Source organism: Chiloscyllium plagiosum, unplaced genomic scaffold, assembly GCF_037043375.1.
Source record: "Chiloscyllium plagiosum isolate Xiang-an unplaced genomic scaffold, Cpla_swu_hap1 HiC_scaffold_2, whole genome shotgun sequence".
NCBI classification, from domain to species: Eukaryota; Metazoa; Chordata; class Chondrichthyes; order Orectolobiformes; family Hemiscylliidae; genus Chiloscyllium; species Chiloscyllium plagiosum.
This window is the reverse complement of record NW_028270140.1, coordinates 19,043,226-19,060,378: the sequence shown is the minus strand read 5'-3', so window position 1 is coordinate 19,060,378 and position 17,153 is coordinate 19,043,226. Positions and strand designations below refer to the sequence as shown.

The window sequence follows — 17,153 nt, the reverse complement described above, 5'->3', positions numbered from 1 at the left end:
CAGGCAGACCATGAAGGGAAAATGTTCTGAAAGGTAGAATGGGTAGAAATGTGTAGAAATTGGACCTTGTTGCTTTCATTTTGTGAACATAGATATAAACATGATTCAGAGAAATGTGCTATGCTCAAGGATGCCTGAAGAACATCTAACCTGAAATAGGATTAGTCTATTTTTTAGGTGACCCTCATGGCTGTCAAAAAACTGCAAGAAACTGCAGGACAATATGAACAGGTTAGAGGAGTTGACTGGTTGGAGCAGTAGATTATCATACCTAATAATGATGTAGATGATGGAATGGAAAGCCACAAAGCCAAACCTGTTTGCATGGTAAATATTTTATTTTACCTCTTTGCTCACAGTAGGGAGAGAGAGGGAGAGAGAGAGAGAGAGAGAGAGAGAGAGAGAGAGAGATACATCTACTTATACACCTACAGATTTCCAAAACACTTACTGCCCTTATCCTTCTAAATACTAGTGGTCATGGGTTTGGAAGGTCCTGCCTAAGCAGCCCTGTTGAACTTCTACAGGGAACCTTGCAAATAGTACGTACTGTCACGACTGAGCATCGGGCTGTTAAAGGAAGCCAGGGAGGAAATAGCAGATGTTCTGAGGACAACTTTGAAATCCTCACTAGATACAGGCAAGGTACCAGATGACAGGATGTCTGCAAAAGTTATATCATTATTCCAAAAGGTTGCAAATGATAGGCCATAGTTTTCTAGGCCAATTAGACTGACCTCACTAATGGGCAAATTGCTTGAATCAATGTGAAGGGACAAGATTAACTTTGACATAGAAAGGCACAGATTAACCAGGGATAGCTGGAATGGTTTTAAACATTTTCTTAATCTACTAATATCTTTTCATATTTTTATGCTTCCACTTACAATACTTTATTTTAGTAAAATAAATTCCTGCCAGAACAGTGCTTCATGTTTTGTTTTGTCCTTCTCCATGTAAGATCTGCATCTTGTCTTGTCTCCTAGTATATCTGTTTGTACATGCTGTGCATCTTTTTAAAAGGAATAAAGAGTTTATGTTATAGAGAGTAATCAGTTTGCAATTCTGAGATTTTTTTTCTGCAATTGTTTAGAAACAACTAGGTTGTGATAAATACCTGACGCCTTGCTAAGTACAGAAATTCGGTGTGTATTTTACATTCATGATGACTGCGGGAAGAGTGGGAATCAATTTCTGGTGCACTACCACTGTGGGTCATGACAAGGGACAGACAATTTGAAGTTTTGAAAATGCATTGTATAGTGTGATGGCCTTTTTTACTGTGTGCCTTGCAAAATTGATTGAAAGTTGGACATTCCCTTGGTGCAAAAAGCTACTTCTTCCACGTGTACTGTTCTGTTCAACGTTTCTAGTGACAATGTTGACTGTTGAGTTTGTACTAGAACCCATCATCTTTGTATATCTGCACGTACCCATCAGTATCTGCTCTGTAAAGCTTCCATGGGGTGATGTGGTCCCCAAATCAACAATTACGGTTGCTACCTTAGTATGTGAATAATCACATTGTGAACCATTTTCTCAGCATTTGCTAATTAACTAATCTATAAATTGTGTAAATTATGTAAATTCTAGTCAAATAATATGGATATTTAATCTGACTCTGAATTGGCTTTCTATTGTAGTCGATACATTTTCAGGATCGTTCAGCTGCTAATCCTGATGCATTAAGTCTGTGGTGACTTTCTAATTGCTAAGCACGTTTTAATGTTTTGCTTTTCTGCTTCAGGCATAACTGAATGTAGAAACCACAGTTCTAAATGCTAATTAAGACATTTGAAATTCTGTTCGGAAGGATGTTGCACCCCAGTTTAAACTAGAGGAATTTTGTGGACATTCTGACAATATTTTTATGACTGTCCCTTTCTTGTTGTTGATCCAGCACACTAACATTTCTCAAGTGAGTTAAACTAGCTTCTTGTTAAGGATTTGTCTGCTTACCAGCATGCTGTATTTACAACACTCATTGTTGCTAGAACAAAGACACCAAGGATTTTCTCATGCGCTTTAGTATGATTTAAGACTGCTGACTATGTATTTCACCTGTAAGTTAATTTGCTTGACTTTCCAAACATAGTAGGCCTCATCAGCATCATGTTTTCTGACCATTCATCATATTATGTCAATGACAATGTTCTAATCATCAAGAATAAGTAATCAGGAATTGATTAACTCTGTGGATTATTTAAAACAGTAAACACATTATAAGCTTTGAAGCAGACATTACAGCAACCAACTATTTCTATGTCTCCAACTAAACCACAGTAGGTTAACTGCCAGGCGGACATGTTACATTATAATCATGCAGTAAATGGAGTCCTTAAAGATGAATTCTCTTAAAGGCAACATACACATAATAAACAAAAAGAGCGAAACATTTTCTCCTGGATTCCCATTCACTCCAGTCTTGCTTGGGCTCCTTGATGGCAGACTCACTCAAATACTGCCATGACATCAAGGGCAGTCACTCTCACCTCACTTCTTGAGTTAGCTCTTTTGACCGTGTTGAGACCAAGGCTGTAATGAGGTCTGGAGCCCAGAGCCCTGGTGGAATCCAATGTGAACATCAGTGAGTGAGTTATTCTTTTGCAAGTGCCACTTGATAGCACAGTTGACAAGTTCTTCCATCACTTTCCTGATGATCGAGAGTAGACAGAAAGGGGTATAATTGGCTGGGTTGAATTGGCTGGGAGATGCCAGTATTGGAGATGTACTGGAACAATTTGGTAGGGGCACAGCTAGCTATGGAGCATGTCTTCAGCACTATTGCTGGAATGCTATTAGGACCCTTGGCTTTTGCAGTATACTGTTTATTCAGCTGTTCCTTGATATCATGTGAAGTGAATCCAATTGGTTGAAGACTGGCATCTGTGATGCTGGAGACATCTGGAGGAGGTTGAGATGGATCATCCATTTGGCACTTTTGGCTGAAATTGTGTGAAAATACTTCAGTTTTATCCCTTGCACTGATGTGCTTAGCTCCAGCACTACTGAGGGTGGAGATATTTGTGAACCATCCACCTCCAGTTAGTTTCCACTACCATTCATGATTGATTCAAATTCAAAGATATTGCCACTTGTAGTAGAGAAGCTGAATTATTGTTTAATCTCAGTTCTGAAATTGATTTTTGTTAACTTGTGTTGTTTAGCTATTAATTGACTATGGGCACCACTGCCAGTACCAGCAAGCAGACTGCATCAGCCATCCGAGCACAATGTGACAGGGATGCCAAACCGTCTGGATTTGACAATCGTTCTGAAGATATTAACACTGCGGCAGGCTTGGCAAAATCCATCATCACCAACAAAGTGGCACCTGTTGTAATTACGTGAGTAACAGAAGTCAGGGGCAGGACACTGCTGATGTGAAGGTTTAGCTATCACAATAATAATGTAGAGGGTTCCCTCAGATTACGTCAGGATCTTGACTAGATGGGCCAATGGGCTGAGAAGTGGCAGATGGAGTTTAATTCAGATAAATGCGAGGTGCTGCATTTTGGAAAAGCAAATCATAGCAGGACTTATACACTTAATGGTAAGGTCCTAGGGAGTGTTGCTGAACAAAGAGACCTTGAAGTGCAGGTTCATAGCTCCTTGAAAGTGGAGTCGCAGGTAGATAGGATAGTATGGTAAGGCGTTTGGTATGCTTTCCTTCATTGGTCAGAGTATTGAGTACAGGAGTTAGGAGGTCATGTTGCGGCTGTACAGGACATTGGTTAGGCCACTTTTGGAATATTGCGTGCAATTCTGGTCTCCTTCCTATCGGAAAGATGTTGTGAAACTGGAAAGGTTCAGAAAAGATTTACAAGGATGTTGCCAGGGTTGGAGGATTTGAGCTATAGGGAGAGGCTGAACAGGCTGGGGCTGTTTTCCCTGGAGCATCAGAGGCTGAGAGGTTACCTTATAGACGTTTACAAAATTATGAGGGGTATGGATAGGGTAAATAGGCAAAATCTTTTCCCTGGGGTGGGGGAGTCCAGAACTAGAGGGCATAGGTTTAGGGTGAGAGGGGAAAGATATAAAAGAGACCTAAGGGGCAACTTGTTCACACAGAGGGTGGTACGTGTATGGAATGAGCTGCCAGAGGAAGTGGTGAAGGCTGGTACAATTGCAACATTTAAGAGGCATTTGGAGGGGTATATGAATAGGAAGGGTTTGGAGGGACATGAGCCGGGTGCTGGCAGGTGGGACTACATTGGGTTGGGATATCTGGTTGGCATGGACGGGTTGGACTGAAAGGTCTGTTTCTATGCAGTACATCTCTATGACTCCTCAATCATACCCAATATGCTGCCACCTTCCCGTGACACTACTTCATGTAAATGCAGGTAATATAATAGGTGCCCTTTTAACCTCTCTCTTCTCACTGACCCAAATATTTATTATAGATGAAGCAGCAACTCGCTTTCAATTAAAGTTACTTTATCCACTGCATATGATGTAATCTTTTTTACACTGGGAAGACTAAGCCCAGATTGTGTGGCTCCACTGAGCCTGTAAGTGTAAACTCAAGCTTGTCATTTGGCTGTACACCTTGCTCTCACGATGTCAATTTTATTCTCATCCTAAAGCAGTGTGCCAGCCTGAATCAATTCACATTTGAGGGATAGGATTTGTTTTTCACATTTTATAGCTTTTGGGACTCAATATTAAGTTCAACAATCTCAGAACAAAACCCCAACCCCACATTTTATCTAATTTCCCTTGCACTTTATGGTGTTTTAACTCGCTCTTATCTTTCTTCATATTAGCTATTCATAATTTTGACATTTACGCCTCCTTTGGCTACATTTTCTACTTCTTCACTTGTCCCATTGCCACTTCCTTTGGAAATTCCTGGCAAGTCTTTTGTTGTTTGATGTCTCCAGCTTTTTACCTTGTCATAGACACTCCCTTTATTTTTTTCCACCCACTCTATTTCACTTCCATAAAAGCTGTTACATTCCTAACTTTTTCCAATTCTAATGAAAGATCACGACTTGAAAGGTTCGTTCTGTTTCCCTCATAACAAAGGTTGAGTATTTCCAGAATTTTCTGTTTTTATTTTCAAACATTTAACGTGTGCAGAATTTTGCATTTATATTTTCTATAATATCCCAGTGGCTGGGCAAGTATGGATATTAGGCTGTGTTACCCCATTAAACTAACCCATATCAAATTTCAGTATGAAAACAGGGATTTTAAAAACTTGTGTATTAAAATAATTTCAAATTGTGACGAGCATATTATAGTCCAGAATCAAGTTGAATCCTTTCAGTGTGAACTTGATCTTCACCTTTAATAGAGGATGCCCAGGGGATGCCATTCTGAACATAATTAGCTGGATTATCACTGTACATAGGAACATTTGAATAATGTTATGCAGGAACATGAATTGGCTATTTAGCTCTTTGAAATCGTCCAACACTCATTTAGACCACATCTGATCTGTATCTTAATTGCTTCTACTCACCTAATTTCTGTAATCTCCACTTCCATGGCATTATAAAAAGAAGTGTTGAAGTTTTCAGCTAGTTTGGCCTCAACAACATTTTGGGTCAATAAGTTTTGATTAGATTCCCTTACAGTGTGGAAACAGGCCCTTTGGCCCAACAAGTCCACACTGACCATCCAAAAATTAACCCACCCAGACCCATTCCCCTATCCTCTATTTACCTCTGACTAATGCACTTAATACTATAGGAAATTTAGCATGGCCAATTTGCCTGACCTGCACATCTTTGGATTGTGGGAGGAAAGTGGAGCACCCAGAGGAAACCTACACAGACACAGGGAGAATGTGCAAATTCCACACGACAGTCATCCGAGGCAGGAATCAAACCCGGGTCTCTGGTGCGGTGAGGCAGCAATGTTAATCACTGGTCCACTTATGCCACCCTAAGTGAATTTCCACTAATCTATGTGTAAAGAAGTACGTACCAATATTACCCTTGAACAGTCCAATTCTAATTTAAAATTTATCTGAAACACCTCTACTGAGATAAGAGATTCTCTCAATGTACGGGTATCCCTTGGTATCCGCAAGTAGAGCATTCCTATGAAAACTTTTGTAAGCTGAAATGGCCTAAAGTGAAGAAGCATTAATTTAAATGGGAAAAATTTCACCTTTTCTCATAAAAGCAAAAATCCTTTTCAGATTTCTTTCAGTTAGTGAAAACAGGTACTAATGTAGGTCTTTTATAAAAGCGAAGTAGTGTAAAGCAAACTTTCCAAAAGTGGAGGATACCTCTATCATATCAACTGCTTTAGTCATCTTCAAAAACTCAGTTAGGTCATCTCTCCATCTATTGTTTTTAATGCACGACAAGCCTAGTCTGTGCAATGTGTTATTATGTTCTAGAAAGGACATTGGAAGTTGATGCAATATTAACTTTCGAAAGGGAGTTATATATATATATTTGAAAATGCTTTTTTTTAAATCAGAAAGAACAAGGACATGACACCAACTGTATAACTTAAAGCCCCCCCCCGACAGACACTGTGAGATGAATAGCCTTTGTCAGTGTTGATCCTGTGATGCCATAAAACCAACCTTAAAATTTCATCCTTCAAATCAAGTATGGGGTAAATTAACATAGTGTGAAGTAAGATAATAGTTTGAGGATATAACTAATAGAATGGCTAAAGGCAAACCAATGTTTGGGGTGCATTTGGACTTTGAGAAAGCTATTGATAAAATCCAACATAAGAGGTTAATGTGCAAGATTAAAGCATATGTAATTGGAGTAATATATTGGCATGGATTGAGAATTGGGTAGCATGTAGGAAACAGAGAATAGGAATAAACGGGTCTTTTTTTGGAGTGGAAGGCGGTGACTATTGGGACACCTCATGGATCCATGTTTGGGTTCCATCTATTCAAATGATGATTTGAATGAGGGAATCAAATCTAATCTTAAGAAGACACAAAACTGGGATTAATTGGAAGTGATGAGAAGCAAGTAAAGAGATTTTGCAGTGATATGGACACATTTAATGAATGTGTAAAGCCATGGCAGATGCAGTATGATGAAGTCATCCATCTTTGTAGGATAAACAGAATGGCAGAGTATTACTTAAACAGTGATAGTTTGGGAAATAGGGCCAGGGAACACTTGTGTACCAGCCACTGAAGGCAACCAAATAGTGTCAGCTAACGGTTACAACATTTAAAAGATATTTAGATATGTACATGATTAGGAAAGTTTGGAGGGATTTGGGCAAAATGCAGACAAGTGGGACTAGTTTAGTTTGGGAACATGGTCGGCGTGGACTAGTTGAACTGAAGGATCTATTTCTGTGCTGTATGACTGTAAATGGTATGTTGGACTTCATTGCAAGGGGATTTGAATACAGGAGCATGGATGTCTTGCTGTAGCTGCAGAGGGCTTTAATGAGAACTTACCCAGACTATTGAGTGCAATTTTTGGTCTCCTTACCTAGGAAAGAATATACTCATAACAAAGGTAGAGCAGTGAAGGTTCACCTGGGATGGCAGGCTTTGATATAAGGAAAATGTTGTTGAATAGCAGAGCAGGCTCATACTATAGAATGCCTACAGTACAGAAACAGGCCATTCAGCCCACTGAGTCCGTATTGACCCTCCGAAGAGCATTCCACCTAAACACACCCTGCTACCCTATCCACAGAGCCCTGCATTTCCCATGGCTAATCCACCTAATCCATACATTTGTGGACAATGGGAGGAAACCAGAGCACCCGGAGTAAACTCATGCCGACACGGAGAGAATGTACAAATTCCACACAGTTTCCTGAGGAGGGAATCAAACTCGGGTCCCTGAAACTGCAAAGCAGCAGTGCCAACCCTTAACTCATAGTGCAGCTCCTATTCTGACTCATTGCGTCATAGAGTCATAGAGATGTACAGCATGGAAACAGACCCTTCAGTCCAACTCATCCATGCTGACCAGATATCCCAACCCAATCTAGTCCCACTTGCCAGCACCTAGCCCATATCTCTTCAAACCCTTCCTATTCATATACCCATCCAGATGCCTTTTAAATGTTACAATTGTACAAGCTTCCACCATTTCCTCTGGCAGCTCATTCCATCCACATACCACCCTCTGCGTGAAAACGTTCCCCCTTAGGTCTTTTTTATATCTTTCCCCTCTCACCCTAAACCTATCCCTTCTAGTTCTGGACTCATCTACCCCAGGGAAAAGACTGAGTCAAATTATCTTATCCACGCCCCTCATGTTTCTATAAACCTCCACAAGGTCACCCCTCAGCCTCCGATGCTCCAGGGAAAACAGCACCAGCCTATTCAACCCCTCCCCCTATCTCAAATCCTCCAACCCTGGCAACATCCTTATGAATCTTTTCTGAACCCTTTCAAGTTTCACAACATCCTTCTGATAGGAAGGAGACCAGAATTGTACGCAATATTCCAAAAGTGGCCTAACCAATGTCCTGTGCAGCCGCAACATGACCTCCCAACTCCTGTACTCAATATTCTGACCGATAAAGGAAAGCATACCAAACACCTTCTTCACTATCCTATCGACCTGCGACTCCACTTTCAAGGAGCTATGAATCTGCACTCCAAGGTCTCTTTGTTCAGCCACATGCCCAAGGATCTTACCATTAAGTGTATAAGTCCTGCTAAGATTTGCTTTCCCAAAATGCAGCACCTCATATTTATGTAAATTAAACTCCATCTGCCACTTCTCAGCCCATTGGCCCATCTGATCAAGATCCCATTGTAATCTGAGGTAACCTTTTTCGCTGTTCACTACACCTCCAATTTTGGTGTCATCTGCAAACTTCCTAACCATACCTCTTATGCTCACATCCAAATCATTTATGTAAATGATGAAAAGTAGAGGACCCAGCACCGATCCATGTGGCACTCCACTGGTCACAGGCCTCCAGTCTGAAAAACAACCCTCCACCACCACCCTCTGTCTTCTACCTTTGAGCCAGTTCTGTATCCAAATGGCTAGTTCTCCCTGTATTCCATGAGATCTAACTTTGCTAACCAGTCTCCCATGGGGAACCTTGTTGAATGCCTTATTTCTTATTTCTTATGCTTCTTGTGAACTAGATTAACACAGTATAATTTACTTTTTCTGTATATTTTCTTTGAGTTAAATACCTTTTCATCCTTACTCTTTTATTTAAAACCCTTTTAGTCTGTCTAGGATTTAGTTGTTAATAATGCAGTCATTAATTCTATTTGGGATCTCATTATCCAGGTAATGCCTACTGAGGTTGTGAAAATTGCTTTGCCTGTAATAGAGACAGTAATTACAAATCAATGGCTACAATTTAAAAGGTCTGAAAGAGATAATGAGGTGCTGTTATAATTTAGTGTTTTCTTTTATTGTCCTTATTAAGGTAGGAGTTTCAGCATTGGGAAAAGAAAATATTTGGACTAGGTGTTCATTAATAACACAATGAACTCTCCAGACTAAGTGCACTATCATTGATGTGCATGCATTGTAATTTCTAATGTGATATTTTATCAGCAAGATGGGTAATGAGATTCATGAAGTTGGCTCTGATATCATCGATTTGTCACATTGATGGATTTATGCAAACCTACGTGGCCATTTTTTTTAAAACGAGGAAATGTTTCTGTTGCAACTGGAAGTTGGAAGGGCACTGGAGTCTTCCTTCTGTTCGAGATACACAACAGGCGTTATAAAGGAAATAACTTGTATTTGTACATTCATGGCCTCAGGATGTAACCAATTAAATATTTTTTTGAAGTGTAATCACTGTTATAAGTTTGGAAATGTAAAAGTAAGTTTGTGCCTGTCAACGTGCCACAACAGCAATATGTCAATAGCCGGATCATCTTTTTGGTGCTTTTTTATACCTTTTGCTTATTCCTAAGGTACAACTTGAAGGAAGAATTTCAAGTTCATGATGATTTTCACAAGGCCCACTATGTCATTGGTTGCATGAATGATAATTTACCTGAGCACTACCTTGTCCAGGTAAGTCACCTGCTTTCTCTGATGCATGTTCTTGTACACTTTGAACATCTATTTCTCACAGAGTAAAGATACATAGGTAAATATTATTGCGTTATGCTGTGAGTAAATTGCTAATATGTTAATGTAAGGTATGTTAAAAATTAAGTATCATCTAAATGATATAGTCATATTAGGAAAAATTCAGCATCTATGGTTTGAATTTAAAGAAATCAATTTAGAGGACTTTTTATTGATAAGTCCTACATGATGCTATTGGAAACTTTGTGATTTTGAAACATTTTCCCATCTACAGGCAAAATGACTTTTTAAAATTGTGGGCGGCACGGTGGCACAGTGGTTAGCACTGCTGCCTCACAGCGCCAGAGCCCCGGGTTCAATTCCCATCTCAGGCAACTGTCTGTGTGGAGTTTGCACATTCTCCCTGTGTCTGCGTGGGTTTTCTCCGGGTGCTCCGGTTTCCTCCCACAGTCCAAAGATGTGCAGGTTAGGTGAATTGGCCATGCTAAATTGCCTGTAGTGTTAGGTGAAGAGGTAAATGTAGGGGAATGGGTACGGGTGGGTTGCTCTTCGGGGGGGTCGGTGTGGATTTGTTGGGCTGAAGGTCCTGTTTCCACACTGTAGGGAATCTAATCTAATTAAAGTTCTGAAAAAAATTGATGTTGCTGGTCTGCCATGATTACAGTGACTTATGTTGCCAACCCCATGAACTAATAAATTTGGTTGCAGAAGAGAACGGCCGCTCATCTGGTAAAAAGGGAGACCTCGAGGGTAACCAACTCAGTGAGCTTTATTATTCTGTGCTGCATAGCTTTCCCCTTACACCAATTCTAACTCATTTCTGAACTGCGTAAGCTTTAATTTAACCTGTTACACAACCAACTGCTTCTCTGTTGTAATGCAAGCATTAGCAGCACCTAGCAAACCCCCTCGCAGGGGCCCGCACTGGAAACCCTCAGCTCTGCCTCTGAAGAGGAAGCCACTTGACCCTCAGAGGATGCACCAACACGGCTTTCACCTACACCTACCACCAGCTCATAACTTTCACCTCAGTGGGTACTGTTTCTAGACTAGACTCTGGAGCACAATCTGGTGTGCAGATCACTGACATGTCTCTGCAGCTGGTTGTGGAAGAAATGCCCTAGCTCTCTGGATCTCAGAGGACTGTCCATGATCAGGCACCTCCTCTGCCCCAGACAGAAGAAGATCTCATGGTCTCAGTGATTAATTACTTTGTCAAAATGCACAGGCCGGAACCCAGGGCCTCTCAATTCTGGCACCGATGTTCACATACAATTTGAACATTGATGAACGGAAAGCTTTTACAGTTGACAAAATCTGTAAATGGTCATCGGGCAATCTCAAATCAATGGGGTTGGAGTCAGTAGTGCCCTGATCCTGAGGGAAGCCAGTGATGCTAGAGAATCCTACTGCCTGGGCTTCTTGATTTTCCTCCTCATAATGAAAGGAAATAAAGAGTTGTGACCTTGAGAAAATAATATCAGTGACATCCTGGATATATCTGTGGTGGAGGACTGGGAGATGCTATATAGGTTCCCAGTTGCCCTTAAAAATCCAGGCCAGCTGTAACATGGACAGCCACTGGGAAAGGAGTGCCAGACCTATTCCAGCAGTGATGATCACCTGAGGCATTCTTAATCTGTTCCTGCACTGTTTTATTACAGCTATACAAAATAATGGCAAGGTCAGTATGTGTGAATTGGTCATTTTCCTCAATCTCCTTGGGAACTCTTCACCTTCTTCACTTCTGGAAGCTATGTGCTGGAGGTTGCTGTTTCTACTGGGCTTGCTGACAATGTTCAAACTGCTCTCTCCTTTGTGTTGTCCACAAGGAATCTACTTCAGTGATGCCCATGGCATAGGCATCAGCAGAAAATGGTGGCACGGTGGCTCAGTGGTTAGCACCGCTGTCTCACAGTGCCAGGGACCAGGTTTTCATTCCAGCCTCTGGCAGCTGCATGTGTGGAGTTTGCGTGATCTCCCTGTGTCTGTGTGGGTTTCCTTTGGGTGCTCTGGTTTCCTCCCACAGTCACAAAGATGTGTAGGTCAGGTGAATTGGCTATGCTAAATTGCCCATTGTGTTAGGTGCATTAGAGGAAAATGGGTCTGGGTGGGATACTCTTCGGAGCATTGGTGTGGACTGGTTGGACCAAACGGCCTGTTTCCATACTGTAGGGAATCTAATCTAATCTAATCATTAGAAAGAGAACATCATTTAACTATCGGTACAATGAAGAGCCAGATTATGTCCACCCAAAGTGTGGCATGGAGCTTTTGCAAAGATCATCAGTAAGGACCTCTGAGGTATCTAACATAAGAACATGAGAAATAAGAGCAGGAGCAGACCATCTGGTTCCCCAGCCCTGCTCCACCATTCAACAAGATTATAGCTGATATTTTCATGGACTCAGCTTCACTTACCTGCACGCTCACCAGAACCCTTAACTTCTTTAAAAATCTATCTGTCTTTGCCTTAAAAACATTCAATAAGTAGCCTCAACTGCTTCACTGGGCAGGGAATTCCACAGATTCACAACCCTTTGGGAGAAGAAGTTCCTCCTCAACTCCGTCCTAAATCTGCTCCCCCTTACCTTGAGGCTATGCCTCCTCGTTCTACTTTCAATTACCATTGGAAACAACTGATTCTGTCTCATCTATTCCCTTCGTAATTTTATATGGTTTTGTAAAATGCCCCCTCATTCTTCTAAATTCCAATGAGTATAGTCCCAGACTACTCAATCTCTCCTCATAAGCCAACCTTCTCAACTCCAGAAACAATTTAGTGAGTTTCCTTTACACCCCCTCCTGTGCCAGTACATCCTTTCTCAAGTAAGGAAACCAAATCTGTACACAGAACTCTAGGTGTGGCCTCACCAGCACCCTATACAGCTGCAGCATAACCCAACTGTTTGTTTCTAAACTCCATCCCTCTAAAAATGAAGGACAATATTCCATTTGCTTTCTTTTTTGTGATTCATAATTCAAATATATATTGCACAACCAAACTGTTCTTGCTGAATTGGCGAGGTAGAATTTCAGCAATAGTCCACTGTGATTGTTAACCACCCCTACCCTCCCCCCATCCAATCAAAAAGGTACCCTTGAACATCACAGACAATGTCCTCGCATAAACACAGTACAGTATGTGAAGGCAGCAGCTCCAAAGCATTGTCTTCAGGTCTTAGCTATGGAATTTGTTTCAGAAATGCAAAACCAAGGTGACAATTTTAAATTAGTGTCTAAATACTATTGCTTTGCTGCCATAAGAGGAAAGTAATTAATGCAAACAATGTAATAGTCATGATTGGAGGTGCTGGTGTTGGATTGGAGTGGACAAAGTTAAAAATCACACAACACCAGCTTACAGTCCAACAGGTTTATTTGAAGGGACAAAAGCTTGTACTTTCAAATAAACCTGTTAGATTATAACCTACCGTTGTGTGATTTTTAACATAGCCATGATTATTGAGGCCAAAATTTGCAATGTTCATCCTCCAAGAATGTATGACCTGAGGATCAGTAGTGATATTCATCATGTCACTACTGATGCAACCATGTCACAAATCTGGCATCACATTGCTGGTGAAGTGCAATGTGATGCCAGATCTGTGACATGGTTGCATCAGTAGTGACATGATGAATGTAATTGCACCCAGCAAAGCTTCAAATCAAACGATTTTACTCCATTCCTGAAGAGAAAACTCTACAACCTACACCGCTCATTCTGCCTGCAATGGCAGCCATTTTGTATTGTCATTGTGCAGTTGACTTTTATGGAAGATGGTGAGGTTCCAACTTTGTGTTTTTGAAGTGACTTGCAGAATCTGAATGCGATGGAGGATGATCATCCTATTCTTTATGTTCTTTTTGTGCTGCTGGCCCTGGGTCTTCTGCTATGACGTGAGTGAAAGGAGTGCATCAATAACCAGCAACGTCTTCTGAAAGCCATTGCAAAATTTATAGAATTCCTACTAAACCACCGAGACAGCTAAGTTGCCTCACAAACTCTATTCGGAACACTATTTATTATAACATTTTACTTTATCAAATTGTGGAGAAGAGAAAGGATCTCTAATCTACAGAAATGCAATTTCAATTACACACTTTTAAATTCTTAAAGTACATACACACACTCATTTATGATTTATACAAATAAAAGACAGATGGTTTGATATAGATATATGGAAAATAATATAGACAAGGAACAAAATTCTGAAGATTAAAGGCCTCATAACAATGTGAGTTAAATTATCTCTCATAGTTCCTTTTTATTGTAGTACTATTGTCGTAAATGCAATGGTTGTTCTTCACTTTGGTAGTTGATACATTGAATCTAAGCATTTCTGTTAGTCTTTTTCCTTTTTGCGTTCTTGGTATTTCTGTCTTTTCACCCACAGAGAGAACGGGACAGAGTGACGTTTTCAGATTCTGGATGTCTCTGGCTGCGTAGTACTACAGCTCTATAGCAAACTGCAGTTCAAGCAGCAGCAAGCAGACTTTGATTCTTTCAATGATTCTCAGTGCCACTCTGTCTCACAGTAATGATCCTTGCTGTGAGTTGTTGAGTAGCTTTTTAAACAGTGCAAAATGGTCCAATTGCTTGAAAGGTCTTGTTTTCTCAGTGATGAATATGTAAAGCTTTCCTCTCGGTACATTTGATGCATGGTTGTGTCAGCCTGTTGATATCTCACCTAGTCCTTTCAATTTTTTAGAGCACATGTAGTGGATCCATCTGCAGGAAAACCTCTAATTGTCTGAAAGCATGCCACACACACTGGAAGCAACCTGTGATACCTCCTGTGATACTGAGGTGGAAGCATGTTTGCTTGGTGCTATTGAAAATAGCGCCATGCAATTAATTTTCTCTTATGCACACATAAACACAGACTTTCTACAGGACAGAATAATCTAGAAGATTGTCCATTTCTTCATGAAAGTAGTTAGTAGGTTTGAGCTTGGCCCTGTGTGATGTTTCACTACCACTGTTTTCAATCCATAATGTCTATTTTGCAAAGGTAATGGTTCCAGTCACTTTCTGCTGATTCTGCTCATCGAAGCCCCAAATCTAAAATGTTGTTATGATGCAGGACCTGACATGCATTTTCTGTTCTTGGATTTTCAAACTTTATGCTTTTCTTTCTATATTATTAATTCTCCATCCATGAGGTCTAGTTTTCCACTATGCGCCTTGCCTACTCCATCATCACCACTGCATCAAAATAGCCAAGCACTTTCATTGGTGCTTGTATTGTTTGGATTCTGAGAGAATGAGACTTATGAGCAAGTTCCTGTGTTTGCAAATTAAGATCCAACACTCCCAGAAACAGATACTTAGAGTTTGCATGTTGTAAGCTAACATTGTCAGCAAGAGATGATAGGACTTGTTGTCGAGTATGTCTCTAATGACTTATAGAGTCATAGAGATGTACATCTTGGAAATAGACCCTTCGATCCAACCCATCCATGCCAACCAGATATCCCAACCCAATCTAGTCCCACCTGCCAGCACCCGGCCCAAACCCTTCCTATTCATATACCCATCCAAGTGCCTTCTAAATGTTGCAATCATACTAGCCTCCACCACTTCCTCTGGCAGCTCATTCCATACCTGTACCACCCTCTGCGTGAAAAAGTTGCCCCTCAGGTCTCTTTTATATATTTCCCCTCTCACCCTAAACCTATGCCCTCTAGTTCTGGACTCCTCTTCCCAGGGAACAACTTAAGAGTTGTAGAGTCATAAAGATGTACAGCGAGGAAATAGACCCTGCGGTCCAACTGATCCATGCCGACCAGATATCCTAAATTAAATCTAGTCACATTTGCCAGCATTTGGTCCACATCCTTCTAAACCCTTCCTATTCATGTACCCATCCAGATGCCTTTTAAATCTTGTAATTGTACCAGCTTCCACCATTTCCTCTGGCAGCTCATGCCATGAATGCACCACTCTCTCATGCCCCTTAGGTCCCTTTTAAATCATTTGCCTCTCACCTTAAACCTTTGCCCTCTAGTTTTGGATGTCACCCCCACCCCACCACACACACACACACACACACACACCAGAGAGAAGACCTAGTCTATTTACCTTATAAACTTCTATAAGGTCACCCATCAACCAAGGAAGCATAAGGGAAAATAGCCCCAGCCTATTCAGCTTCTCCCTATAGCTCAAACTCTCCAACCCTGGTAGCATCCTTTTTTGAACCCTTTCAAGTTTCACAACATGCTTCCTGTAGGAGAGAATTAAACTAGGAATTACAGTCAGCTACTAAACAGATCCTTTAGACCAATTGTTCCATCTTTCAGATACAGAAGTTGCTCTATCTCTGTCAGAATACTATTCCTTTCTAATTATTATTTGTCTAGCTTTCCATTAAAAAGAAATATTGATTCCCATGTGGAAGAACCTTCACATTCTAGCCAGCATGCGGCCCATATCCCTCCAAACCCTTCCTATTCATATACCCATCCAAATGCCTCTCAAATGTTGCAATTGTACCAGCCTCCACCACATCCTCTGGCAGCTCATTCCATACACGTACCATGCTCTGCGTGAAAAAGTTGCCCCTTAGGTCTCTTTTATATCTTTCCCCTCTCATCCTAAACCTATGCCCTCTAGTTCTGGACTCCCCGACCCCAGGGAAATGACTTTATCTATTTATCCTATCCATGCCCCTCATAATTTTGTAAATCTCTATAAGGTCACCCTTCAGCCTCCAATGCTGCAGGGAAAACAGCCCCAGCCTGTTCAGCCTCTCCCTGTAGCTACCCAACCAGATGCCTTTTATATGTTGTAATTGTATCAGTCTCCACCCCCTCCTCTGGCAGCTCGTTCTGTACATGCACAATCCTCTGTGTGGAAAAGTTTCCCCTTAGGTCCCTTTTTAAATATTTCCCCTCTCACCTTAAATCTATGCCCCCTAGTTTTTGACTCCTGAAACCTGGGAAAAAGACCTTGTCTATTCACCCTATCCACACCCATCATGATTTTATAAACCTCTATAAGATCACCCCTCAGACTCTGATGCTCCAGGGAAAACAGCCCCAGCCTGTTCAGCCTCTCCCTGTAGCTCAGATCCTCCAACCCTGGCAACATCCTTGTAAATCTTTTCTGAACTCTTTCAAGTTTCACAACATCTTTCTGATGTAGTGAGACTTCTTGACGGGGGATTT

At 41.0% G+C, this 17,153-nt stretch overlaps 1 protein-coding gene across 1 annotated transcript in view; it reads left to right on the top strand.

The window, feature by feature from the left end:
* Positions 1–3,180: 3,180 nt before the first annotated feature.
* Positions 3,181–17,153, top strand: part of LOC122558317 (paladin-like) — a 121,872-nt gene continuing 107,899 nt past the window's right edge. Inside the window, exons 1-2 of the mRNA XM_043706751.2 lie at positions 3,181–3,347; positions 9,860–9,962. Of these exons, the coding sequence (XP_043562686.2) occupies positions 3,181–3,347; positions 9,860–9,962 (270 nt within the window). The remainder of the gene's footprint in view (positions 3,348–9,859; positions 9,963–17,153) is intronic.